This window comes from Ceraceosorus guamensis (assembly GCF_003144195.1).
Source record: "Ceraceosorus guamensis strain MCA 4658 unplaced genomic scaffold IE81scaffold_76, whole genome shotgun sequence".
Classification (NCBI taxonomy): domain Eukaryota; kingdom Fungi; phylum Basidiomycota; class Exobasidiomycetes; order Ceraceosorales; family Ceraceosoraceae; genus Ceraceosorus; species Ceraceosorus guamensis.
The window spans coordinates 47,493-73,335 of NW_020290071.1; the positions used below are offsets into that span (position 1 = coordinate 47,493).

Sequence of the window (25,843 nt, forward strand, 5' to 3'; positions counted from 1 at the left end):
ACCTCAGACATGTGGAGACAAGATCAGATCACATCAGATCAGATCAACCATTTCATTCGTGATTATCGTTGCATGGAAAGAACAAACGTGAGGAGACCTGATTCTTGGCGACTCGTAAGCGGGGCATCGGGCATTTTGGCCACCATGAGGATCGGAGTGCACTGGCGACTCAGGAGCTTGAGATCTACACATCCAAAGAACAGCAGTCATCGCTCTCGTTTCGTCAGGCAGCAGGCGTGCGAGCACTCGATTGCGCCCAAGGGTTGACAGAGAACACCTTGAGGACAGGCGGCGATCTCGTGATGTCGGCGGTGATGATGACGGGGAGCGTGGCAAGGCTCTTCACCGTCATGATGTGGTGACCGTTGGTCACAGTAGTATTGTCGAATGTGAGCTCTTGCTTCTGGAAAGAGCGCATGCGTTGAGTGCTTCCCTTCGCGTCTTCGCCGCTGAAGACTTTGCGCTTTGCTTCTGCCAACACTTCGTCGTCCTCGTCATCGAACAGCGCCGCTTCGTCCGTGTGACTCTGAGAAGTCATTTCCATTGCCCTTGCCAATTCGAGACGGCGCAGGCCTTGCACATGGACATCGTCGCCCGTCTCAGCCAGATATGAGAGGACGTCGATATCCTGCTTCCAGTAGAGTGAAAGACTATTCGTGTGCTCGTCGTACTGGTAGTGCTCGAGCGGGATCGCATCCGTATGCACGCGCTTCTCGAGACCAAATTCGGGGACCACCACATCGAAAGCGGCGTCGAGCACTCCGATGACTGTGGCCTGCCGTACGACTGGACCATAGCGTACAGTAAGGTCGTGGATGAGCAAGCACAAGAACAAGTGGGCAGACTGCTCCTGTGCAAGTTTTGCAGCGTCACGTTTGACGTTGCATTGCTGCGCGATCTTGGCCATACCTTCACGATCCACCGGGAACTTGTCGGTGCCTTGCAGGACGGCTTCGAGCTGTCGATGGACCATCACGTCTGCGTATCGACGAATAGGACTTGTGAAGTGCGTGTAGACTGGCACATTGAGCGCAAAGTGCGCGTACTTGGCAATGTCGACCATGCCGGTGGAGAAGTACTTGGCCTTCTGCATGGACTTTGTGGCAAGCGTCTCGAGGGCCGCTCTTTGACCCACATCTTTGATTGAGGACAAGCTCTTGTAAAGCGCACCGGCGCTCGAAATATCAACGTCGAATCCCATTTGGGCAGCGCGAGCCTTGAAGCCTTCCAACCGTCGAAGGATGGGACGCTCGTGACGGCGCAGAAGGGCGACATCGGGCAAGCCAGCTGCGATTTGTTGCGCCACGGACGTATTCGCCAACAGCATGAACTCTTCAACAACGCGATTCGCGTCTGCGAGTTTGTGCGGGATCGCGTCGGTGGGCTGACCAAGATCATCGAGGCGGAAGCTGAGCCGAGTGTTGTCTATGCGCAAAGCGCCACCCTCAAAGCGCCGAGCACGCATTTTTTGGGCAAATTCATGCAACAAAAGGATGTCGCCTGCGATGTCCGTCTGCGAGTGTGAAGAGTTGGCGTCGACTTTCTCGAGTGGAATAGCTTCGTTAGCATCCACGCCTTCGATCACCTGCTGAGCATCACCGTAAGCCAGCTTAGCGCAAGACTTGATTATCGTGCGGCCGAACCAGCTGCCAATGACCCGGGCGTCTTTGTTCATCGTGAAAACGGCGCTAAAGGTCAATCGCTCGACATTTGGCACCAGGGAGCAGAGCTCTTCGCTCAGGGTCGGAGGAAGCATTGGAATGGCTCTTTGAACCAGATATACTGAGGTCGCACGCTTGCGAGCGTCGCGGTCGAGAGCACTGCCAATCTTGACAAAGTGTGAAACATCCGCAATGTGCACACCCACTTCGAACAGGCCACCTTCAAGCCTGGTGATGCTGAGGGCGTCATCAAGGTCCTTGGCGGTGGCGGGATCGATCGTGAAGACTCTTGTGGAACGGAAGTCTCTGCGCACATCGTGTTCGCGTTCGGGAATTGACCAGGGCAGCGGCGGCAAGCATTTGAGGGCATTTTCGCCAAAGTCTTCGGTTGCAGAGCTCAAGCAGTCCTTGAGCAACGCCTGTGTCTCGGCTTCCGTGTTGCCGATGACTCCAAGCTCTTCGACAAGCGTGCCAAAGGGATGGAGAGACGTGATAGGCCAGCGCTTGATGCAAGCGACAAAGAGACGATTGTTGTAGCTTTCCTGACCTCCTTCTTCCCAGAAATCTGCCGGAGCTTGGTCAGCTGGAATGGCGATCAGTGGCACGCGCTTGTCTGTGGGTCGGAACCAGACGATCTTAGGCCTCGCCTGCGGCTCTTGACCTTGAGTGCCATCGCCACCCTCTCGCAAGGCTCGTTCGGCTTGTTGCTTCTCCTTCGTCGCAGCGGAGGAGGGTCGCAAGAGACCAAGCGTGCCACTGAAAAGCTGTCCAGGCGTTCGCTCTACGATGGCAACAACGTGACCAGCCAGAGCCGGTGGACTCTGATCATTCTCTTCTTCGTCGTCAATGAGCTTGAGCTGGGCACCCTCGACTTCGAGATCGTCTTTGGCCTTGTCTGGCTTGCGCGCAACGACATTGCCTTGTTCTTCCTTGCGCTTCTTCTTGTCTTCCTTGTCCTTCTTGATGCTCCACACCTCGTTTGGATCCAGCAATTCGACGGCGACGAGATCGCCCTCGAGTGCACGGTTCCGATCCTTGGAGCCGGAGATGAAGATATCCGAGTCGAGCACCTCGGTAGTTACCCAGGCGTCCGACCTGTTGCGCTTATTCACACGCAGAATGCCGACTACGAGCTTGCCTGCAGCGAGCAGAGGCGGCAGAGATGCTTGAGGCAGGTACGAACCGAAAAGTGCCTTGCGCTGCGAGGCCGCGTTGCCTCCCTGTGGCTGAGGTGGCATCCCTGGCACATAACCAAATTGACCGCCAGCGAAGCCAGGCAGCATGGCCGGGTTGAAGCCGCCGCCGAAAGAGGTGTTGCGGTTATGTGCTCCGCCACCGGTGGCACCTGATTGTGCCCTAAATTGATGTAAAGAGGCCAGCTGAGCTTGTGCAGCGGACAGGTCCATGACCTGACCGGCGCCCGGCGCAGGGCCATTGATGCGCCAACTTGCGCTCCCCGTGCGACCATGACCGCCTCGACCACTAGCGCCACCGCCCTGTCCAGCGAATCCATCTGCAAGATCCGTCATGTTGTTGCCTCCCCCGAGGCTACCCAGATTGAGCAAGCCACCGCCGGCCATCAGATACTCAGGAGAGAGAGTTGACGCCAACTGAACTGAGGGATGACTGAAGTGGCCAGTCCGCGTGGAAGGCTGGTATGGAGAGGGTTGAGGCATGCTTTGCTGCGCTTGCTGTTGAGGAGGGAATGAAAAGTCCATCGTTGCGTTCATCGTCGGTGCTGGCACATCGACAGAACCGCCTAACTGCTGCTGTTGACTTTGGGCAGCTTGAGCATTCTTGTTCACGATGTTGACCGAGTGTCTGCGACCGTGGCCTCTAGGCACATTACCACCGCCCTGTTGCTGAAGTTGTTGATGAGGCTGAGGGTTGAATCCGCCACTGAGGCCGAAGGTGTTGCCTGTCGAAAAACTTCCCATCGGACCAGTCTGCGGGGCGTGGCTCTGGATGCGCCTATGTTGACCGCCTCGAGCACCTGATGCCGGTCCCATCGGAGAAGTTGGTTGGCCGCCTAGAGCGCTGGATGGATTGAAATGGACTTGTTGCTGCAGGAGCGCCTGCTGCTGCAATTGCAGCATCTGTGAAGCGACATTACGGTCAGGAGTGCTGCTTGCGATATATGCGGGCGTATGGCTCACCTCGATCTGTTGCTGCAATGCCAGCTGTTCTGCGAGCAGACCTCCACCAGGAGCTCCGGTTGGACTGCCGCCACCAAAGCTTGCGCTTTGCAAGTGGCCTGATCGAGCTGCAGTGCTGAGCGGCATCTCGCTGCCGGTTCTGCGATGCCCATTATCGTGGTGCCGCGTAGGATCAAAAGCCCCTCCGCCCATGTAGTCAGCGATTGAGCTGCCATCATCAGTTGCGTCCTCCGCATCATAGTTTCCGCTGCCCATGCCCATCTCGGCGAAGCGAGCTTGGAGGCTTAATTGTCTGGAGTGCGCATTACTGGTCTGGTCCCCTCCGTGGCGTGCAAGAGCGCTCTGGAACGCTACGTTGCCGGCAAAGCGCGGTCCGCCCTGGCGATGATGAGACGGATTGAACGGCAAGCTGGGAGGCGAAGGCGCCTCGACATCTTCGCCTAAGGATGGCAAGGGACCACCACGACTAAACGGTTTTGACTCATTTGAGCGGCCGAGCTGAGCAGCGAGTTGGGCTTGTAGCTGCTCTTCTTGTTGGGCCAGACGAGCACCCATCGAGGCGAGCTGAGCCTGCGCATCCGCCTCGCCGGCAGTGGCTCCAGCAGCAGGGACAGCTGCGGCATTGGGCGCTGAGCTGGCCTTCATGTCCTGAAGTGCCGATTCAGAAGACATGGTCAGCTGTACTCTTGCTGAGAGAAAAGCAATGACGTGGCGACTGCTCACCTCGATAAGATGCTGAAGGTTATTCATCGCAAGGCTCGGATCGGACGAGCTTTGCAGCTGGCCGTTGCCAGGTAGCCCATCACGTCGCCCTTGTTGAGACCTGTGTGCACCACCACCTCTCTGAGCTCCGCCTCCACCCGGGGCTCCACCGCGACCGCCAGAACCACCCCGACGAGGGGCATTTGTGCCAGCGTGAGAAGCGCCATTGGTACTACTGTTGAGGCCGGTGTTTGAAGCGCCTCCGCGACCGCCACCTTGTGAGCCAGGTCTTCTGTGCCCCCCGCGCGTTCCGCCACCGCCCGCAGCGCCCTCGCTGGGAGGTTTCCTGTCTGCAGGAGCTTTCGAGTCAGCCATATTGCACTACTTAGACGTGACTTGAGTAGATCTGGATCTTTTCTGGCGTGAGCACGATGAATGAAGACAGGGGCCTAAAGGAAGCTCGAATCGAATGTGAAGTGAGTGTGAACACGAAGGAATGTCGTTGCACCGTCCGGGCGCCCTGATGCGTACGTGTGAGATAGGTAGGCTACGTGACGCAAAGCGTATGACCGGATGAGCTTGCTGCTCTCGATGGTCAAGAGGTGGTAGAGGGCGGGGAAGTGAAATCCAGCTATCACCAGAAGCATCACCTCATCTGAAGCAGAGTCGGTTGGGTTTCTCAGCTCTTCTTGCAGCTCGCTGGCACAGCTCTACGCTTTGACGCGCGAGCCACGAGTGGGGCACATCAGCAGGCACAGGCTGTGCTCGGATGCTTACGCTGCTCGTGTGCTTCTTGTGCGTCTGCTTGCATTTAGAAGAGTCACAGTGCACGCGCCTACCGCAGACCAAGCAGACACAACGGTGAGGCGCGGCATACGTTGTGCCGGGAGGAGGCCCCTACTGCATGGCTGCGCCACGCCACGCCACGCCGCCACCTCTGCTGCACCGTCTCTTCTCGCACGCTCCACATTTAGTGACTCCGGCTCCAGCCGTGAAATGGAAAGCTTCGGGTCGGGGTCACCGGTAGGATTAAGCATGCTATGAGCCAAGCAGTATGCCGCTCGAAGCTGGGATATCCACCTCGACCAGCTAAGCTATCGGCTGCCATTACATTTCGATTCCATAACGAGTTTTAGCGAAGTTGCGTCGTTATGATCGTCGACCGAAGTCAGGTCGCTGCAAGGCAGACAGACACTTCTCATGTGCGCTGTGAAGGATCGCACCAACTACTTCTGTCACGTGAATCGAATTTCTCGACCGGCGTGCAAGCGATGCATGGGCGGCCGAAAAAAGAAAACAAGTTCTCAATCAAATTGTTTCTTTTTTTCCTCTGGATTCAAATTCTTGATTTTAGATGAGACAGAGAGACGTAAACGTATGCTCTGGGTGCACATTATTCTTGATTGACACTCGCAATTTCGGTTGAATCGTGATTCAAGAATCACCAATAAATTTCGCTTGTTTTGCGATTGGACGCCGTCGTCGTGAGTGCGCTATGCGTACTTACGCACGTAATTGAGCCACGTCGTGTACTCATCCATCAGCAGCAGTAGATGAGTGCTGTGTATTTATGATTCAGATTCAGAACATGTTGTCAGACACATGAGTGAAGCTGAAACCCAAGTCACACAGAGACGTCAACATTCAAAGTTGATTGAAAGGTGCCGTGTACGCTGGTACAAATTGCAAAACGGAAGCGCCCTGACCAGGCAGTACACGCCCCGCGGAGAAGGTTTCCTGGCGTCGGAGCAGCCATGGCAGATCCCAGACTGTTCAATTTCGGAGGTTCACCGAAGATTGAAAGGGAGGACGAGGGCGGTACAAGTCCTTCCATCCGACCATGGTCAGGAACGCTGGCTTCCAAGGCAGATGCCCTTGCAGTGTATTCCGAAGCAGTGCAAGACCCAGCTGCAGAGTGTGCGAACATCGAAAGTATCTACTGCGCATCGCAAGATAAAGACAGCGAGGTGCCAGAAGCAAAAATCTTGAGGGAGGACTTTTGCAGCAGCGCGCTTGTTGCTCACCACTGGCTCTCATTGGGTCCGGAATACTCGTCCCAGGGCGTCGACATTGATTTAGCAGCTCTGCAACACAATCAGAGGCTGTTCGGAGCGAGAGACGTGCGCATCTTGCAAAGTTCAGAATACGCACAGGCTAAGGATGCGTTCGGCGTCCAGCTCGACCCTTGCGACGCAACATCGGGTACAGAACGCAGAAATCCGGTTCAAGGCGCCTCCTGGGCACCTGGTGCAGCAACGGATAGATTCGATAGAAAGCTCGCCAAGAAGCTGGCACGCTCACAAAAACAAGCCGTGCAACCCCAGCAGAGGGATCTGCTTACGCAAAACGTTTCGCAGACGCCGCCATCCTCTGCAGATGCTGAGAAACCACGACTCACATTATTACACGCCGACGTCTTGAGTCTCCCTCTCTCGCTGCCGTCGACTTTGCAAATTCCTCCGCCTGACGTTGTGGCATCGCTCAACTACGCTCTTTGCTACTTTCACGATCGTGCAGGCCTATTGGGCTACCTGCGGCAAGTCGTCAGAACACTTCGGTCTCACACTGGTCGCTTCGTTTGCGATCAATTCGCCGGCCCGCAAGGCAATGAGATTTACCCCGAGCAGACGCCGCTTTGGGACAAATTCGGCAGGGAACCTGGGTTCATGAGGTCGGGAGATCCGAGGCCCGATCCTGGTAACGCGGACGTGCGGGTTTGGCGGAATGATGACGAGCACTCAGGCTCTAATCCCGCGGACGAAAGTCACCCCGAAAGTCGGGTTGGTTCTTCTTCATCCTCGCGACACTGGCCCAGGGGCAATCTGCTCCTGGTACGCAAGGGGAAGTGGACACCGAAGATTGCTCACGGCACATTGGGAGAAGAGCAAGACTTTGAATATTGGAGGGAAGATGGGCCAGTGGACTACATGACCAATCGTTTCCGGATGAGCCTCAGCTTCCGATTCCAGGACGGTGAGCTCTTTTGCGAAGCGTTGCCAATCTTTGCATCCGCGCTAATCTTGTGGTGCTACGTACGTTCAGGTTCATGGCTCCGAGACGTATTCGCATACGACTTTCGCGTCTGGTCTCTTTGCGAAGTGATCGAGGCCATGCAAGAAGCTGGTTTTGCTAAGGTTACGGCGGAGGTGCTCCCTAGGGACGCGGCGGACGCGCACAACAAGGAGGTGTCTGACTCTGAATCCGATTCCGGACCTGAAGAACAGCCGCCAGATCAGGTACACCGAAGGAGGAGTGATGATGGATTGCAAGATATGGCTTCGCTCATCAGGAGGACAGAACGAGAAGAAAGGAACCGATCCAATTATGAAATCGTAAGGGAGGGGGAAATGGTCTTCGCCAAGAGAAGCTTCGCCAGTGAGTTCACGCTCTTGCGATAACAACAAGCGTTAGCATGCTCACATAAATCATCTACCATCTTCGTCCTGCTAGCATATGTCATCGGGCACGCCCCTTAATCCACAAAGTGCCGAATGGAAATGCATGTTCTGAGCTATCTGGCTCGCCCAAGATTGAAGTGAAGGAAATCATTGCACAGCAGTAGTGTCGGTGCTACCTCGGGTCGTGACACAACTTTGACCTTGTTCATCTGTCCGATTGAACCCCTTGAATGCAACGCCAAGCCTTGTGAGGTCAAGTCCCGTGGGTTAACCCCGCGATCGGCGAAGCCGCCGGTTCTCACCCCTGAGCTGGTAGTGACGGGGAGATTGAGGGGACAGAAGGATCCAAGTTGAAGCCGAAACTTGACCGTATGAGCCTTTGCGAGGCATACGGCTCGCCTGCTGAATGTGGGGGCAGGCTGCTTCCGATCATGCAATGGAGAATGTCACCCTAGCTACAACAGACATGAGTGCAACAGTCCTGAGGAGCAACGGAAGCTTCCGCTCTGCCATTCCTTGTCAGATGGCGCTAAAGTTCGCTTAATTGCAGCTGAACGCGCGCTAGGCAGAAATAGCCGCGCTTTGGTCCGTCTTTTCCCCACACCTACCGCGTGGTCGATCAGCATTAGTTGCTGCTGATGCACCCAGCAATCAAAATGTGAATAATAGCCGCTGCTCATCGGCATGCTCAGTTATACTTGGTGAGCACGCCGCCTGATAGGGGCCCTCGCAGCGCGCCATGAATGGATCAACAACACAAGCATCACGAATCAGAGTGGATGCGTGCGCTCTCAATGGAGCAAGTATGAGCTATCCCCCTCTTCAGGCACCATGCACGTACGTGTACAGTGCCTCATCTGACTTCGTGTCAAATGACGCTAAAGGAAGCCAACGTTCTTCTGTCCACGATTGAGCCGTCATCAAGATGCACTCCGCGACAAAGTACCTACAACTGTGAGCACCAACAGCAACTGGGCCGAATTGATCCTAGGAATTCCTGAGGGGAAACGCGGGCAGGCTGCGCAAATAAGCAGCATGCACACCTCGCTTCTAACGGCAATCTGAATGGAACATAAGTCACCTAAGGTCTGCGCAATGCAATTCCCAATACTTTGTCGGCTCGCGTAGTCAAGAGTGAGTAATTTTGAGTACAGCGTATATAACCAGTGACTTTGACGTTCTGCGCGGGGCCGTGCCTCGTTATAAAGTGGCCCGCTTGACGATCTGAAGCTCCCTCAGCCCCGTCAGACCTTGCTTCCTTGTCTCTCTCTCTTCCGCCCTCCTTCCGTCCCCTCATACCCATCCTAATCAGCTGTTGTAGGACTCCTGCCTCTCCTGCCTCGCCCACGCCCTCCACGCCCCCGTTCCACCTACTCCCCTTGCTCTTTTACCCGTAGGAGCCTCTCCGCGCTCTTGCTTTGTCCCATTCCACGACGCTTCCGTTTTCGACAGGTGCAATGAGGGCATCCTTCCTCATCCTAGCTCTCGCCCTCTTCGGCGCCAGTGCACCCAGCACTTTTGCTAAGCACGACTTCGAGCGTCGAGCAGCGCACCACTCCAAACATCATGTCGAAGCTCGCTCTCAGCATGCATGGCTCGGCTCGGCAGAGATCAGCCAAGGCTCTCTCCAAGAGGCTAAATTAGACACTTTCCGCGGTGACGAGTCCGTTCTGAAAGGCTGGAATGGAGCCAAGATGAAGGAGGAATCTGCCAACGCTGAAATTAATGCTGAGGCAAAAGCAAGCAGCAAGAAGAATGACGCAGCCCACGCTTCTGCTACTGCCCACGCTCAGACTGAAGGCTCGGCCAGCGCTGGCATTGCAGGTGACCAACAAGACCACAACGGAAAGGCGGGTCTCATTCAGAACGTTGGCCGCAACCGCAGGTGGAAGACTGCCATTGCAAAGGCAAAGGATGCTGTGGGCAAGCTCACTCTCGAGGAGCGAGTTGCTCTCATGACTGGTGAGCGCTGCATTTCCACGGGAGGGCGCTTGGTTCCGATGTGCCTTGCGGTACCTCGCTAGACCTCAGCTCATCCCTCTCTCGTCCGTTTGCGTGCTGTGAAAAGGTGTCGGTTGGGAGCGTGGTCCGCTACCCAGGTGTGTGGGGAACATTGCCCCTCAGAAGAAGATTGGCTTCGAGGGCCTTTGTCTGCAAGACTCGCCCGTCGGTGTGCGTTTCGCAGGTAAGTCGCCCTTTGCAATTGTAAAGCTGGAAAAGTTCCGCAATCTCAGTCACGAGGCAAAGCCGACGGGAAGGGCGACTTAGGTGGCAAGGTCGATGTGCGTTCCATGCTGACATCTTTTGGTGGTGCGGGTCTCTCAGACCTGGTCACTCCTTTCCCGACGGGCATCACCACAGCTGCCACTTTCAGCAAGGACTTGGCCTACAAACGTGGTGTGGCCCAGGGGCAGCAAGCTCGGGCCAAAGGTGTTTCCATCCTCTTGGGCCCTGGCTTGAACTTTGGACGCGCGCCTGCTGCGGGAAGAAATTGGGAGTACGGCGGAGAGGACCCCTACTTGATCGGTGTGGCAGGGGCACAGAACATCAAGGGCATACAGTCCCAGCATGTTCAAGCGTGTGCCAAACACTTCGTACTGAATGACCAGGAAACGCTCCGCAACACCTACTCGAGCAATGTAGACGAGCGCTCGTAAGTTCAAACGCTGGTGTGCTTTCATGTGGGAGAGGCGTGTGGCTCATTTCCCGTTCCCTCAGTCTCTACGAGCTGTACCTGCACCCCTTCAAGGATGCTGTTGAGGCAGACACCGCCACAGTCATGGCGTCTTATAACAGGTGTGTAACAAGTGCTGGTCTTTTGAAGCCGATCGAGGAGAAGACCGAGAAGCTGAAGAGCGGTCCCCTTTCGCTGCGAACGACAGAATCAACGAGACGTGGGCGACGGAGAATCCGGAGCTCCTTGGCAATATCCTGAAGTACAGGCTGGGCCACAATGGAGCTACCATCAGCGATTGGGGAGCACAGCACAACAACGTAGAGTCGGCAAACGGCTATCTTGACATGGCTCAACCGGGACAGACAGCATGCTGCGACAAGAGCATCGGCACCTACTTCTGGAACGAGAATCTGGTCGCCGCTGTAAACAATGGCTCTGTTCCTGCCGACCGAGTGGCGGACGCAGCGGAGCGTGTGCTGGCGGGCTACTACCTGCTGGACCAGGACCAGCCTCATCCCAAACCCAACTTCGATTCGTTCGACCCACTCGACCCGAGCAATCAACACGTCAATGTGATCAAGCCGGAGCACGTCCAAGTTGCACGCGAAGTTGCAGCTGCTGGTACCGTTCTGCTGCAGAACAAGAAGAAGGCACTTCCTTTGAATGTCAAGAAGCTAAGGAAGCTCGCAGTGATCGGCCCTCAGGCAGGCCCGGCCATCAATGGCGCCAACGCTTTCGGCGATCGTGGTGGAGTCGATGGCTACCTCGGCATGGGTTGGGGCTCAGGTGAGTCCCTCGCGCCGTCGCTATCAAATTTGGCATCCAAGGTCTGACTCCGTTCATTCCTCGCGTGCCCGCAGGTACTGCGGAGTACCCTTTCCTCGTCGATCCCCTCAACGAGCTCAATCAGCTCGCACGCAAGACGCCCTTCGGACTGTACTGGAGTCTCAACGCCACGGACTACGACCGCATCCCCAAGGTGGCAGATGAAAGACTGGGCGTTGACGCTGCCTTGGTTTTTGTCTACGCCGACAGCGGTGAAGGCTACATCTCTCTCGAGAACGGTGTCACTGGTGACCGTTCCAATTTGACGTTCTGGAACACCGGCCCAGAGCTCATCAAGCGCACTGCCGCTGTCAACAGGTATGTAGAATCAGGAATTGCTTTGAGAGTGAGATCGATAAGTGATGAGCTCCTCGCCCTGTCAATAGCAACACGATTGTGATTGTCCAGTCGCCAGACGCCAACGACTACGAAGATGTCATTTCGAACCCCAACGTGACCGCGATCATCTGGTCTGGCATGGGCGGAGAAGAAGGTGGCAGCGCCCTTGTTGACGTGCTCACTGGCAAGACCAACCCATCCGGACGTCTCCCATTCACGATTGCAAAGAAGAGATCCGATTACTCAGCCGACGTGAACTACTTCCCAGGTCTGTCCGACACGCCTGCATCTTTCGACCAGGCTCAACTCCCCTACACTGAGAAGCTTGAGGTGAGTGATGGATATCAGTAACCGCTCCTGGCACCCTTTGCTCATCGTTGCCGCTCAATTTCGATCACGCTCTTTGCAGGTCGGTTACCGCCACTTCGACGCCAAGAATATCGAGCCCAGATTCGCGTTTGGACACGGTCTGAGCTACACCTCCTTCAAGTACTCTGGCGCTCGTGGCAAATGGCTCGACCAAAAGGAATGGAACTCCCGCGCTTGGTCGTGGCCTACTCCAAAGTGGATCAATGAGCCCGTGAGCATCGCAGACCCCGTTTGCTCATGCGTTGACATGTGTTTCATTTGCTGAAATGACGGCTCCTTCACTGTGCTTGCATAGGTGTATGAGGTATCCTTCACCGTGCAGAACAGTGGAGGACGTGACGGTCACGAAGTGCCTCAAGTCTACTTGTCCTTCCCAGCAGCCGCAGGCGAGCCGCCGAAGGTCCTTCGTCTCTTTGACCGGGTACCTATTCCAGCTGGTCAATCCAAGCACATCACCTGGCAGCTGACGAGGTACGACCTCTCCATCTGGTCAACCGAGAAGCAACGCTGGATACACCCGGCCGGCGACTACAAGCTTCAAATTGGAGCCTCTTCGCGCGATATCAGATTGAACGTCGACTTCAAGAGCGCAGCTTGACAGTTTGATAGGTCTCAAATTTGTCCTGTCCGAAACGGACTTCGCTCGAGAACGATTCCTTCGCCGCACAGTCACATTCTTCATTGATACTTTGCTTCTGCCTTCTGCCTCTCCGGACCTTTGCGCCAGTCGCAGGTTGCCAGATTCGGCACCTGACGTTCCTAATTCCTGCTTGCCATCTTGTCTCCTTCCCCGACACTTCCAGTGTTCATGAAATCGCTTGCACTGACATGCGCGCAAATGACACTGTCGCTACACATGCCTGGCAGACATTTGGACCTGTCTGCGGGCTTACGTCAACGGTCCAATGACGAATGCGGGGATCACCGCAGCTTATTCTCTCCCGTGATAAAAGGCAAGCCTAGCCAAGGCGATGAGCAGGTCTCTCGTGTATGCATGCTTGTGGACCTCGAAGACCATAGGCCTGCCGCTCAGCGTTTCTGCTTCTTGAACCTCAGCATTTATCGACGCGAGCGCGCTTTTCGGCGAGGACCTTTCCGCCGAAGGACGCAGCAAGCTCAGAAACTCGTTGATGTGCTGGTGTCTGTCAGACTCGTCGACGAACAGGCTGTCTATGTCGTAAACGGGCACCCCAACGTCCTTGCCCAGCTCTTCGACCAAGCTCTTGACCTCGGCCATTGGAGCGGAAGGAAGCTGCTCGTCTCTTGATATGCCGTCTGATGGTTGCGCAGTCGCAGCGTCTGGTGCCACAATCATAGAATGGGGCTTCGGTGCTGCCCTAGTCTGGCCGGAGAATATTAACACAGCTGCGAGCGTCGAGTGCTCTTCTCCGGGGCTTGGTGAGGCTGAGAGCCTCCCCAGACCATTCCACTCGATGCATCTGATGGGTCGTTCGCTCCTTGATCCGCATTCTCGGAGCGAGCTCGAAGACTCCTCATCCAACGACGCTGATGTCTTGTGGACCTCGTCAAGCACACGTGTCGCCAAATCCGTCTCGACTTGATGTTGCAGATCAGCCGGGGTGGCAGCGAGTATCCGAGAGGCCGAAGCTGAGAGACGTGGCATGAATACAAGGCGTCATGTAATCAGACCTCGGTCCATCGCGACGTGTGCTGGTGATGCGAGCTTTCCGCATCAACCCACCTTTTTTTGTCACGCTCTGAAAGACGGTGCGATCCAAAGTCAACCATGCCCCTCTGCTTTCCCTTCCCCGTGTAAGACCTGGAAATTGTATACGTGATAATCGAGCAGACTTTGGGTTGTTCTCGCGCCTGCGCCCAGTATGGCCTTTGTCTCCAACATCCTGCAGGTTCAGATGATCATTCTTCTCCTGGATGACAGAATTTCTTGCAGGCTGCTCAGAGGATGGTTGGGGCATGGCTAGCCTGACCATCAGAGCTTCGCCACGCCCATGCGAGAATAGTGTGAGGACGCGCAACCAAAACTTTCTGAGCTGGGGCGAACGCAAAGGCGACTCACAGACTGGCAAAATGGCCGAAGTGAGGACGCACCGCCTCAGAGGGGCGGCGAGCATATGTACTGGACCGCAAGAGAGTCGTGTATATGAGCGCGCTGACGAAGAGATGCGCCACTCTCGTGCTTGGCGAGCTCACCGAATGGATCTATCTCGAGCTCATATTCGAGGTTCCCCAGCTTCTTTCGCACATCCGGGCTCACTGCATCACCCCCCTCCTCGCGTACTGTACCCTCTTGGCTGGCTCGAGACGTTAGGCGAGAGGTAGTCCCGTCGTGTGGAGACGAAGGCTCCGTCGTTGCGCGTTTTGAGAAGCTTCGGCTCCTCGAATGATGGACGTCGTCGAAAGTTGACTGCAGTCGATGCCCTGAAGCTAAAAGACCCGGCGCGTGGAGCCTCGATACAGTCTGCTTATGAGGCCTGGAATACCTGCCTTGCCGAGCATCGTTTCCAATGTTCCAGAGCTCAGGTTCCCCCGCTACAGCGGTTCGACCGCCTGCAATCGACCCTCGGATCTGTAGTCGCTCTGTGCCTGCTAGCCAGGCTTCCCATCCCTGCGGACGCCTAGCTTGAAGATCTCGTCGCCACAAGTCGCTAATGCTCAGCGCAGATTTCCTTTGGCTTGTCGAGCATGCGCAGCGGACTAAGCAGAATGTCATGGCTCTCGTTTGGGATGCAAGTCAGGCTACTCAGTCTCCGGTAGGGAGCAGGTCGATCATGTCTGCGGGCTTGAGTCACCTGAGAGCAATCTTGGGATGAGTGTGAAGGTGAATTGAACTCCTATCCTCGAGGAATGATTGTAACGTGAAAGGGCAGTTGTCCTCGATCTCTAGGCAGTGAGTGGCTTCCGCGAGCTTGGTGTCGAATCGCAGTGGAAAGTGGAGTCATTGAAGCGCGCTCTTCTTCTCGCACGAGACGAGCGCGGCGCGGAGCCGAGTCACGCCTGCTTGCTTTAAACGGCGCGAAGGTCGCAGCGCGGGCGATTCGCTTCGAGTTGGGATCAGCAGATGTCACTTCCAAACAAGAATTCGTGATTGAATGTGAATACCTATGAAGCGTGAGCATATATTCAGGCGTTAACCCAAATCCGCCTGCTCGTCTCACAGTCAAGCAAATTTAGCACTCTGCCGTTGACAAGGACTTCTTCTCGGGCTCCCTCCATCTCCAACACCCACTTATCTCAGCTGCTCTGTGTCAAACGAAACCTGCACAGGCGCCTGCATCATCTCATGAACTCCGGAGCCCTTGGCACATTCACGATCTAATTCGCTCCTCAATATATTCCGGCTTAACTACGTCATAGTCAAGGCTCTGGCTCAGCTCGTGCCGAGATGGGAGCGCCTCCGTATGATCTTTCGGAGCAGCCCAGCGCGGAAGACATCCTTCAGCTGCTGGACAATGCTGGTTCATCAGGCATTCCAGACACCCGGACCCTCACCGTGTCCCCAGACAACATTGATCTGACCTCGCTTGCCTCTCTCGAAGCAGCGCATCGCGCGCGAGCGGACTGGCAGTTGGGTCTTCAATCTACGCTCAGCAGTCTCAGAGATAGAGACATGATCACCTTTGATGTCAAGGAAGAGCTGACTAGCGGCCTCACAGAGGAAGGAAACACGATTGCAAATGAGGGAAGTCACGAGGCCAGGTTGTGGGCTGCTCTACCTGCAGACGCAGAGGAAGGAAAGAGCATGCAAGACTTGCAGGTGAGATCGCTGTATGCTGTCCTGCTCCTCGGTGAACTTCGATTGTTCCACTGACACCATGTTCAAATCCTACTTGGAAGACATTGCTCACCGCCGGCGTTCTGAAGATTGCTCAAGGCAAGGCATTCGCCAAGAAGTGGGTGCGGAAACATCCTTCTGTCAACGGCGCACTGGCTCGAGTCCCAGGAGTAGACACCATCGTGGATGAAACCAGAACGCAGCTCGCCGGCATTAGAGACGGCAGCGTTAAGCTATCGGACAAAGACTTAGCGGAATTGCGAAAAAGGAAACTGATTGTAGTCAAGTGAGCTGGCTTTCTTCGTTCGTTTTGTGTACACAGTGTGGCTGAGCTGCTCCACTTGCTCAGGAAATTGGTCTACTTCTCCCTCAAAAAAGGCCCTGCGTTTGCTCTCAAGATTGAGAAACTCGAAACTGATCTGTCCTTCGAGATGCTCCAGAATGGAAGCTGGAAAGACAAGCCTTTCAAGAAGTACAACTTTGAAGCGGATGGCGTAGAGCCGAGTGCTGGAGCTCTCCATCCTCTACTGAAGGTCAGAGAAGAGTTCAGGAACATATTCTTTGAGATGGGGTGAGTTTGTCGAGGCGTCAGGAGAGCAGTGGGGAAGGCTGGGAGTCGCACGCTCACGAGTAATGCGCGCTTCTCATTGCCCTGTCCGCTTATACTCGTCTCTCTCTTGCAGCTTCACAGAAATGCCCACGAACCGCTTCGTGGAAAGCAGCTTCTGGTGCTTCGATAGTCTCTTCGTCCCCCAGCAGCATGCTGCGAGAGACGTGCAAGACACATTCTTTGTCAAAGGTACGTCACTGCACTTCCGTTGAGGCATGGAGCTGCCAAAGAAATCCGTAAGCCAACCTCTCAGATCGCCCGTCGTGCGCGCCCACCTCCGCAGATCCACCAGCAGCGAAGGATCTTCCAGAAGACTACTTGAAGAAGGTGACGCAAGTCCATGAGGAGGGTGGTTTTGGCTCGACGGGATACCGCTACCCATTCTCTCGAGAAGTCACCGAGAAGCTGGTTCTTCGCACGCACACCACCGCAGTGTCTAGCGCGATGTTGTATCAATTAGCCAACGCGCCGGGAGGCTTCAAGCCTGCCAAGCTCTTCTCCATCGACAGAGTGTTCCGCAACGAAGCGGTCGACGCGACACACTTGGCCGAGTTCCATCAAGTGGAGGGTGTCGTGGCGGATTACAACATCACCTTGGGAGATCTCATCGGCTTCATGCAGATCTTCTTTGAGAAGATGGGAGTGAAAGATCTTCGCTTCAAGCCGGCTTTCAACCCTTATACCGAACCTAGTCTAGAAATTTTCTCCTACCACAAGGGTTTGGGCAAATGGGTCGAGATTGGTAATTCGGGCATGTTCAGACCAGAAATGCTGAGACCAATGGGCTTGCCCGACGGTGTCAATGTACTTGGATGGGGTGAGTGAGACGCCTGCTCGCACCAGGTACTTGAGACTTCGCAACTGAGTGACCTCTCATGCTACCTCAACCTTGCGTTTAGGTCTAAGCTTGGAAAGACCCACTATGATCAGGTATGGCATCAATAACATCCGAGAATTGGTTGGGCACAAGGTAGACATTGAGGGTGAGTTAACGGGCCCTCTTCGAGTGGCCTTGATCTCCTCAGCAACTCCAAATGTAGTTTGAATCCTTCAAGTCTGTCGCAAGTTCGTCGATTGCTGACCATTTCTCTACCTCTTCGACGCTCCAAAGGTGTCGAGAAGGCTGCTGCAGTCCGCTTCCCTTGAACCTCCGACGACGATGTTGGATTAGCGCTTTTATACTACAGTCAAAAGTACAAGCTCAAGGAGTGACAATGAGGAAAAATGAGTGGCGCTGAGGAAACTTCCAGACTGTGTGGTCCATCTCCAGGAATCGAGTGTCGGCGCACGCACGTGCGTGAGTGGAAAAGGGATGAAGGGCGCGAGAGTGCAGAACACTGCTCTTTCTTGGGTGCGTCCGCATAAGGACCGCATCGGGCGCCGGGTGCAAAATCAGAGGATTGTCCATGGAGCACCGCACGTGATACAATGTCGACTTGTGTTGAGTGCTTCATTTAGCAATTGCGACCCCTCCTCGCCCAGCGAGACGGGATATGCCTTTCTATTGCATCCGATACAAGTCCTGCTGCGCACTTCGCCCAAGGGCTTCCACGTGACGGAACATCGAGCTGGTAGTTTGAGTGTTGCGAAGAGGAGGCGAAGCGGGTGAGCGGCATGTAACTGATGGGAACTGAACACCTCCGTGGACTTGAGTTCGTGCAAAGGACGACTCACACCAAATGTGACCCGTCCTGCAGCGCGTGACTCCATCTGCTCCTATCGCCACCAGCGGAACGTCAGCATCGCAGGCCGGACAAACCTCGCCGCACTGCACGCTCAAATGCTACTCGCGAGAACACAGGCCGGCGGAACAAGGAGGAAGTGTGCGTCAGTCTCGCCCATCATTCTTCTTTCTGTGTCACGCGGGTACGCGTAGATGCTTCTCTTCTAACTTACCTCCCGAGCATCAGCGCGCAGCGCATCTCGAGCCGTCTTTGCTATCTTTTCGACACGATACATGGATTGGAGAAGCTTCCAAGCAAGGCTCTCCATCCTCTTGAATATTGCAGATCCTTGCTCGTCTCTCTCTGCGAGGTACACAGCCGCGACCAGCCGTTGACAGAACATGAGATCTGCCGAGGTATCACCCCGCACATCTCGAGTGTCGCTCCCCTGAATGTGTGAATGGGCAGCTTCGAGCTGAAAGAGCAGATGAGAAGATTGCAAAGCTCGGCTGACGCGCTTTGCTGCGTCATTCACTGCCAGCTGAATATCAGCAGGAAGCGACTTCTCATTCTGCAGAAGCGGAAATGAGGGTGAGCAGATTGTTAGACCAGGGCGCTGGAGTTGGAGCCCTTGTCAGCGCTCACCTGCACTTTGAGCAACAACAGATTGACAGTCCGAAGTGCTGTGATTCGCCTCTCATCCTCCACTGCTTGAGGGTGACTCTCTGGAAGGAGATTCTGAGCAGCCGAGAGCGCAGTGTCGACACCAGCAGTCAAGACTGCAGATCTGCGGGCGCTAGTCTCAAGCAAGGCAAAGAAGGGTGACAGACGGATTGTGCTATGCGATTTGTCCGCCCCTGCACAAGACCATAGACGTCAGTTCAGGCCGGCAGACCATGCCAATGCTTGTGACGAGGCGCTTACCTGCGTGAAGTGTGAATGCTGAAGCGAGAGCGGCCTGAGCCGACTCCTCGGGGGACGTCTCTGCAGCAAGAGCTTCACCAGAAAGAATCAGGGTAAAACTAAAAGCACCCTCCATCGAGTGTCTGAAGAAGCCCAGTTCATTTGCTCTACGAGTGCGTTCGAGCGATCAGCAAAAAGATGAGCGATGTCAGCGCAGTCACCAGGCTGAGCGCGGAAGCCTCCGCTGCGGCCCAATACTCGCCTATGCACAGCGAATTTGAGGCGTGCACCTCCACTAGCGCCGACCTGCGAGGCGTAACCTATCAGACCCTGATTGAAGTCGTACTCCCTTTGGAGGTCGATGGCCATCTTTTGCGCGGCAGAGCTGAACGGGCTGACCAAAGAGCATGCAGGAAGAACGATGGAAGCGTCCACATCCGACACACAGAAGTCCGAAGAGGAGAGAATGTAGTGGTTGCCATCCTTGAGAGTGACGTGTAACATTCCGCTCTGCTGCGACTCGATCTCTACGAGCGAGAGGTGCTCAGGCGGTCAAATCTCGAACGCCGCCATTGATCTCTCATCTGAATCTTGCCGCCGGTCGCTCGTCTGAACGAACACCGCAATGAAGAAGAGCCACTCACGGATACAGGTCGACATCGCTTCTCCGGGCTGATCGTCCTCGCGCTCTCCCAACAAAGCAGTCTCCATCTCTGCGGCAGCTCCAGGCGTGTAGCGCATGATCGCTCCAGGTGTGCCGAAGTACAGATAATCATCATCGAGCCAAGTGGGTACTGAGATGCCGACGTTGAGAGGGCGCGCAGCATTTGTTACACGCTCGATCGATATTTGTCCTGCAGGATCGAGTGCGACATTGAGAAAGTCCAGAGTGCCACTGTAGAATGTAGCCACGATAGCTACTTTCGCGCGTTCGATGACGTATGCATTAGCAGTGGCAAAGTGAACAAGTCCCTCAGATTCTAGACTGACCTGATCGAGCCCCATCGCTGTTCGTCTTGCACTTCGAGGCGACTACATAATCGATCGGAAAGTCGGCAACATTGGCTTGTAGCATAAAGTCGGAAGGGGCGCTCTGGTGACACCTTGGTAGCAAGAAGCGTGTGGTGCTAATCACGTCAGCGTCCCACGTTATGGCATTCACCCGAGCTCCAAGCTCACCTCCACACATATAGCTTTCCGCTTCTGGAGCTACCAACCAGATAGGCACACGTGCTCGCCACCGCTTCGGGCGCAAAATCAAGCCATGCCATATCTTTTGAGACACAGAGCATATGCATCAACATCTGCTCTCATCGCTCGAAAGGAAGGTAGTCGGCTCTAGACGCACCGCTTATCTGCTCGTTCAGCATTACTTGCCTTTTCCTTCTCTCAAATTGGACCTTGGTTGCGGGAGCTTCGAGTCGTTCTTTCTGTGTGATGTCAAACGCTTCCTGGATTGTTGAGCTCGCGTGCGCGCTGACCGACGACGTACATAGCTACGCACATATACCATGGAGCCAGGGAAAGCACCTGGCTTGGGTTGGAAGAGGTACAGATCCATCATGGCCGTTTGGATGGCCAGTACGGGGCTATTGAGCAGTGATTTTGATTCCGTAAGCGTACATCAGGGGCATGACCGCCCGCCCACAATCACCTACCCTCCTTGATCGCCCAGAAGTGCCGGACACCAAGCGGCTTTTCTCCAGACCGGCAGTCCAGATCCGGGATGACCTAGCATGTAGTCTGATTTCATTTTCCGACACGACATCAGCTATCATCAGCAATTCTGTGCACAGCGCATCCGGCGCCTTCGCACCGCATCGCTTCTCACCATGGGTGAATGCATTCCTGGCGTCCATGCCGTCCTCAAATTTGGCCCTGAGTCGCATCATCTGCACGACGCAGCTCACTTCTATACTGCTATAGAAGGCGCTGGAAAGCTCGCCCGATAGATCCTCCATCGTTCCGGGGCTAAACAGGGTCAGATTGGGCTTTTGGGCAGTGGAAAACGTCAAAGACGGCGTCTATTTGGTGCATTGCCGACTTGATGTCAGCTCTTTGGTGCTCGCATGTTTTACTTAGACCTCAAAAGCGACCAAAAGACTCACTATAATGTGGATGACTTTGGGAGTGGTGATCGCTACGCAGCCAAAAGAGGACACGGCGAGACTGCCGGGATCGGGAGATCCATTCAACCTAACACAAGCCAACCTCTTTTCGTCCGGCCAATCCGCTCTCTTGACGGCAATTCTTGGTTCCCTGCGCATCTTGTGGGTTGCGCGAACGGGTCTAGGGGCTGGACGTGGAGCACGCGAGGGGGATTGCTCTCTTGCAGCTCCCAATTCGCCGTCAATCTCCATCGCTTCCGAGTTGGCCTCGCTGGTTGAGCCGACAAGGTGATCGCCTGCATCGATAAAATTTGCATCCTTTTGAGCTGCCGTTTGCGATCTGATTGGAGTGCGCGCTGCGCGCCTCGCAGATTGTGGCCCTGATGTGGTGGAGCTTTCAGCGCCAGACTGCTCCACGTCCATACGAATGGTCTCTGCTTCGGATGCGGTGCTTGAGCTCGATGGTCCCGCTGCACCAGCTTGATCTGTGCCACTGGCTTTGTGTGTTCTGGCGAATCGGCCAGGAGGTGGTTGTGGACGAGATCGGGTGGATTGCAAGTTCGATGCGCTTCGAGGTGGTGATTGTCTGACAGTGCTGTTGATCGTCTGAGCATCCGGATCAGTCATTCTGCTCGCCCTCTTGCCCTTGAAAGAGCGAGCAGGAGGAGGGTTGGATCTGCTCGCTTGCCCAACATGCGCATCGGCACTTGCCCCAGTCATCACTGCCAACTGGGCCATCCTCTCTACCTCTGCATCGATCGTCCCCTCATCCGCACACGATCCATCCACCCTAGCCTGCTCATGCTTCTCATCCTCGCTCGATTTCGGCCCCTGCTTGCGCGGACTCGAAAAGCGAGGTCTAGAAGAGATGCTCCCCCCGGGCAGCTCGACAAAGAAGCCGGATTCTCTCTCTTTGCCTTTCGACGCTCTTTCAGTTCTCAAATCGGGGCCGTAGCTGGCTGCGCTCGAGCTGGAGGGGACTTGAAGCGATGTCGATGTGGATGATGAGGTCGCTTGTGACGTTTTCGAATGTCGAGATCCATCGCCACGACGTGGAGGAGGACGTGGGCGAGAAGCGCTCATCTTTGCGAATACAGGCTGGCTGGCTCGTGCGTGATTATGAATCTGCGAGCGATGATGAGTGATTGCGTGCCCAGTTCTTCTCGAATCCAGAGGTGCGCATGTTGTCGTTCGCTCAGCTTGGACCAGCAGGCTTGCGCTACAAGAAAGCTGAGAGGTCAATCACACCCAACTCGAATGGTGAGTTCAATGACAGTCATGAGTCAGGAGTCACTGCATCTGTGAAAGGCTATGTCAAGCTTCGGTATGCAGCATCTTGCAATCATCGTGATTCAAGATTCGTGAATCGTGAATCTTGAATCAGATTCACCCTCGTTCGTGATTGTTCAGAGCTTGTGCATGTGGCTCACGCGACTCACGCGCGCGTCGCCTGCCACCGGTGGTATTTCTATAGAGGTCGTCGATTCACCCAGCAGCTGCGCGCCCGTCGCGCTGTGCAGTGAATGGCTTGCGCGAAACACGTCATCGGAGTGCGAGCGCTGCTGATCCAAGATTCGGTCTTTTCCACAGAGAGAGAGAGAGAGAGAGAGAGAGAGAGAGAGAGAGAGAGAGAGAGAGAGAGAGAGAGAGAGAGCGTCCTAGAATCTCGAATCACCAATGGGCAAAGCGAGCGACGACTTCGTTGGGACGAGGCATACAAATTCAACGGCTACAAGACACCGCTGCCATGCGCATGACCGCGCTCGCAAATTAATCGCAAGCAAGTCGACACTTTGGCCCCCTCTCAAAGCATGCACCATTTTGCGATTGCCGCCGCGTCGCGGGTCGCGGGAGGGCCGGTCCCGCTCAAGTCAACGAAGCGCCTCTTTCTCCATTCACATTTGCGTGCGTGCGACCGACGCTAGCTCTTCATGCCAGCAATTGTGGCCCCCGCAACATTCTTAGCTAATTCACAAAGTCAGGCCGCCCATGCTGTCAAGTTCGGAAACTCGTTGCAATCTTCTCGACGCATTCATTGCATTGCATGACGACGGAGCGCCCTCTAAACCGATTGGATTCGCATCGAGCCGCGCAAAAGACGCATCGTGTTTCTGGGGAGGGGGGGCAATGTGTACATATTTATCCTTCAGACCCAATCCCCCCCTCTTTTACTTTGTCTCCTTCTTGTCCAGCTCAGCATTCGCATCGTGTCCCAACGAGTCTACGCCCGCTTCGTTCAAAAATCGGTCCGCTTCCTCCTCCAACTCTTCCCCTTGCTCTTGCTCTCCTTCCTCCACCACGACCGACTCCGAGTGCAGCAGCAGCTCCTCAGCAGCAGCAGCAGCCCCCATCGCCGCAGCCCGACCATCCTGCTCCTCCTCCTCGCGCAGCATCACTTGCGTCTCCTCCAAATCATTCGCGTGGAAAATGCTTCCTCCCAAACACTCTTCGATCCATTCCAGCGCTCCAAGGTCCAATATCAACCTCTTCCTCTTTAGAATCTCGTAAGCGTGCAATTCTCCCGGTTCCTTCGCTTCCCTCGTTCCTCTCTTTGCACCTGCTCTCTTCTTCTCGCCCAATTCGTGTAGATGTATCAGCGAAACCTTGGGAATGTTGGAAGAGGCCAATTGAAAGTGACGAGTGATCTCTCGATGCGCTTCGATGTTTGCCGCATCGTACTGCGGCTCCACCGCGCTTGGTTTTTGATTGGGTGCTCTAGCCGAACCCAAGCTGAGAGGTTCGCGCGGCGCAGTCAAGAAGAGCGCATCGCTCCACTGTTTGCTGCCTAGCAATCTCCTAAGTTCCCCAGTGATGCGCGGCGGAGCATCCCATTCCAAGCTGGGAACGACGAACAGATCTCCCGCTCTCCATCTCAAGCTCAATGCGCTCCTCAACGCCATCTCCCTGACTCTTCTGTTCAGCTTGCTGGAGAAATCTCTAGGTTTGGGTCCGTGAGCTACGCCTCCTCCTCGAAGCATCGGATTTCCTCGATCACCCAGTCGTGCTCTTCCAGTCCCCTTTTGAGGTCTCAATTTTCTTCCGCTACCCGACACCTCCGATCGCGTCTTTGTGCTTCCTCCTCCTCGACGCAGTCCATCCAAGTACCACACTACGGCGGAGTGAAGCAAGTCTCGTCGTGGTGTGCTGCCAAAGACGTGCGTAGAGAGAGGCACTAGGCTCTGAGAGGAGGGCTTGGTGGATGGGTGCAGGGCAGACATGATGACGTGCACGTGCCGAGATTCTTCCAATGGTCCCAGTGCTGCTGACGATGGCGATCGAGGCATCAGCATCATTACCTCGATATATCGCGCCAAACCTCTTCCTTCCCATCCCATCCCTGCTCTGAACTCACCAGTCGTTCTGTTCTGCAATGCGAGCGAATTCGCAAAGACTTGCTGCTGCTGCTGTTGCTGAACAAAAGGATCCAGATCGATCGCCAGGTCCGTTGAGCCTATTTGAGGCGCGGTAGCAGAGGCAGCGGCTGGGTGACCCTCATTCTGTTTTCTGATAGCGCTCGAGTGAATTGTATAGCGACTTGCGGATCTTGCAACGTGCGAAGAGGCTGATGAGGAGGTGGTCGCGATGCTGCTGCTGCTGCTGCTGCCGCCGCGCAGCAAGGGTCGAAGGAGTCTTTGAGACATTTTTTCGCGGGCTGATATGTCAGTCGACGCGAGAGGTCAAGCGTAACAAAGATCCAAAGGTGAGCTATCGAAGAAGGGTCTCTGTGAATTGTGAATGAAGGGAAATGAGCAGAATGCATAGGCGCGAAGAAAGCTGTTGAAGAGGAGCTCCGTCAAGATCCATGCATGGCTGCAACGAAGCAGAAAGTCACAACCGTCGCTCGCTCGCTCGCGTGCGCGTCCCAGCTTCTCGTACGAGACATTTGGCGGCGCACTTCGTGGAGATTCGCACGGCAGTTGCGTGAGTCACGAGTTCCTCGCATTCAATTTTGATTCAGATCCAAATTGCATGCGTGCCGGCGCTGAGCTTTCGTCAGCGAGCATGTAGCGCGCACTCGCCAGTGTTCCGCAAACATCATCATCATCATCATCATCATCATCATCATCATCATCTCAACAAAGTTCAACGGTGCAAAACCACGATACAGCGTGTGCCTCTTTTGCTCTCTGCAACTCTACAATCCGAACAGGGCCAGATTGAACCCCCCTGATTCAGCCGCCTGCAAGCTAGTCATTTCATCCCGCTCTGAAGGCCTTCATCGATCAATCTCCGCAATCGAAACGTGAGACACAATGTCGGACGGTTATCTGTGAGTATTGCGGCGCTTTCATTGTTGAGTGGGGGCCGCGCAGGGAGGGAAGAGATGTGATCTGTGGACCTGTGGACTGTCCAGCATGGGAGCGACTGAACAACGTAGGCATTTGGCGCAACGGAGGATGAGGGAGGAGCGGGGAGGGGGGAAGATGTTGTGTATGTGCATTGATGTTTGCGGTGCTGTGCTCGACCCAGAGTAGATTCGAGCTTGAGCATAGCGTAGCTCAGCTCAGCTCAGCGCGGCAGCTTGCGAGGAAAAGCCCTTGCCACTCGAACAGGTCTCGTATCATACGCTTCAGACTAATACGCCCGTGTATATCCCCCCTCCTCCTCCTCCTCTCTCTCTCTCTCTCTCTCTCTCTCTCTCTCTCTCCCTTGCCGCAGCTCTGCCCGTCCCGGTTT

General features: G+C 55.2%; 10 protein-coding genes across 10 annotated transcripts; 4 read left to right on the forward strand and 6 right to left on the reverse strand.

The window, feature by feature from the left end:
- Positions 1-223: 223 nt before the first annotated feature.
- Positions 224-4,372, reverse strand: IE81DRAFT_335342 (RNB-domain-containing protein; the record flags this gene model as incomplete). The annotated part of the gene is made up of 2 exons (XM_025515444.1): positions 224-3,757; positions 3,818-4,372. The coding sequence occupies 2 exons, from the start codon at positions 4,370-4,372 to the stop codon at positions 224-226; spliced, it is 4,089 nt and encodes a 1,362-aa protein (XP_025367359.1).
- A 1,692-nt stretch (positions 4,373-6,064) lies between these two features.
- IE81DRAFT_325815 (hypothetical protein) lies at positions 6,065-8,062 on the forward strand. Its single transcript, XM_025514631.1, has 3 exons — positions 6,065-7,492; positions 7,562-7,894; positions 7,970-8,062. Exons 1-3 carry the CDS (start codon positions 6,274-6,276, stop codon positions 7,993-7,995), a joined length of 1,578 nt encoding a protein of 525 aa, XP_025367360.1. The 5' UTR covers positions 6,065-6,273; the 3' UTR covers positions 7,996-8,062.
- A 1,549-nt stretch (positions 8,063-9,611) lies between these two features.
- On the forward strand, positions 9,612-12,725 carry IE81DRAFT_293752 (putative beta-glucosidase; the record flags this gene model as incomplete). The annotated part of the gene is made up of 9 exons (XM_025512017.1): positions 9,612-9,879; positions 9,986-10,102; positions 10,243-10,570; positions 10,636-10,713; positions 10,800-11,380; positions 11,455-11,737; positions 11,806-12,088; positions 12,168-12,368; positions 12,423-12,725. The coding sequence occupies 9 exons, from the start codon at positions 9,612-9,614 to the stop codon at positions 12,723-12,725; spliced, it is 2,442 nt and encodes an 813-aa protein (XP_025367361.1).
- A 333-nt stretch (positions 12,726-13,058) lies between these two features.
- Positions 13,059-14,064, reverse strand: IE81DRAFT_349479 (hypothetical protein; the record flags this gene model as incomplete). Its single annotated transcript, XM_025516392.1, has 2 exons — positions 13,059-13,735; positions 13,830-14,064. 2 exons carry the CDS (start codon positions 14,062-14,064, stop codon positions 13,059-13,061), a joined length of 912 nt encoding a protein of 303 aa, XP_025367362.1.
- Positions 13,909-14,976, reverse strand: IE81DRAFT_236398 (hypothetical protein). The gene is made up of 3 exons (XM_025511178.1): positions 14,300-14,976; positions 14,166-14,225; positions 13,909-14,071 (listed from the first exon to the last, which is right to left on the reverse strand). The coding sequence occupies exons 1-3, from the start codon at positions 14,817-14,819 to the stop codon at positions 14,067-14,069; spliced, it is 585 nt and encodes a 194-aa protein (XP_025367363.1). The 5' UTR covers positions 14,820-14,976; the 3' UTR covers positions 13,909-14,066.
- Positions 14,977-15,179: 203 nt separating this feature from the next.
- On the forward strand, positions 15,180-17,980 carry IE81DRAFT_325817 (hypothetical protein). Its single transcript, XM_025514632.1, has 7 exons — positions 15,180-15,863; positions 15,944-16,167; positions 16,231-16,452; positions 16,565-16,680; positions 16,775-17,308; positions 17,391-17,474; positions 17,603-17,980. The coding sequence occupies exons 1-7, from the start codon at positions 15,492-15,494 to the stop codon at positions 17,635-17,637; spliced, it is 1,587 nt and encodes a 528-aa protein (XP_025367364.1). The 5' UTR covers positions 15,180-15,491; the 3' UTR covers positions 17,638-17,980.
- On the reverse strand, positions 17,600-19,287 carry IE81DRAFT_236518 (hypothetical protein). Its single transcript, XM_025511180.1, has 5 exons — positions 19,080-19,287; positions 18,801-19,012; positions 18,388-18,726; positions 18,166-18,274; positions 17,600-18,059 (listed from the first exon to the last, which is right to left on the reverse strand). The coding sequence occupies exons 1-5, from the start codon at positions 19,192-19,194 to the stop codon at positions 17,884-17,886; spliced, it is 951 nt and encodes a 316-aa protein (XP_025367365.1). The 5' UTR covers positions 19,195-19,287; the 3' UTR covers positions 17,600-17,883.
- On the reverse strand, positions 19,141-22,535 carry IE81DRAFT_236441 (hypothetical protein). Its single transcript, XM_025511179.1, has 10 exons — positions 21,167-22,535; positions 20,890-21,082; positions 20,717-20,801; positions 20,563-20,647; positions 20,407-20,488; positions 20,238-20,331; positions 20,049-20,161; positions 19,703-19,975; positions 19,321-19,364; positions 19,141-19,201 (listed from the first exon to the last, which is right to left on the reverse strand). The coding sequence occupies exons 1-9, from the start codon at positions 22,247-22,249 to the stop codon at positions 19,354-19,356; spliced, it is 2,019 nt and encodes a 672-aa protein (XP_025367366.1). The 5' UTR covers positions 22,250-22,535; the 3' UTR covers positions 19,141-19,201; positions 19,321-19,353.
- An 83-nt stretch (positions 22,536-22,618) lies between these two features.
- Positions 22,619-23,046, forward strand: IE81DRAFT_236546 (hypothetical protein). Its single transcript, XM_025511181.1, has one exon. It carries the CDS (start codon positions 22,690-22,692, stop codon positions 22,921-22,923), a length of 234 nt encoding a protein of 77 aa, XP_025367367.1. The 5' UTR covers positions 22,619-22,689; the 3' UTR covers positions 22,924-23,046.
- A 142-nt stretch (positions 23,047-23,188) lies between these two features.
- IE81DRAFT_338197 (ribosomal protein L4) lies at positions 23,189-24,944 on the reverse strand. The gene is made up of 2 exons (XM_025515534.1): positions 24,519-24,944; positions 23,189-24,428 (listed from the first exon to the last, which is right to left on the reverse strand). Exons 1-2 carry the CDS (start codon positions 24,805-24,807, stop codon positions 23,335-23,337), a joined length of 1,383 nt encoding a protein of 460 aa, XP_025367368.1. The 5' UTR covers positions 24,808-24,944; the 3' UTR covers positions 23,189-23,334.
- Positions 24,945-25,843: the final 899 nt, after the last annotated feature.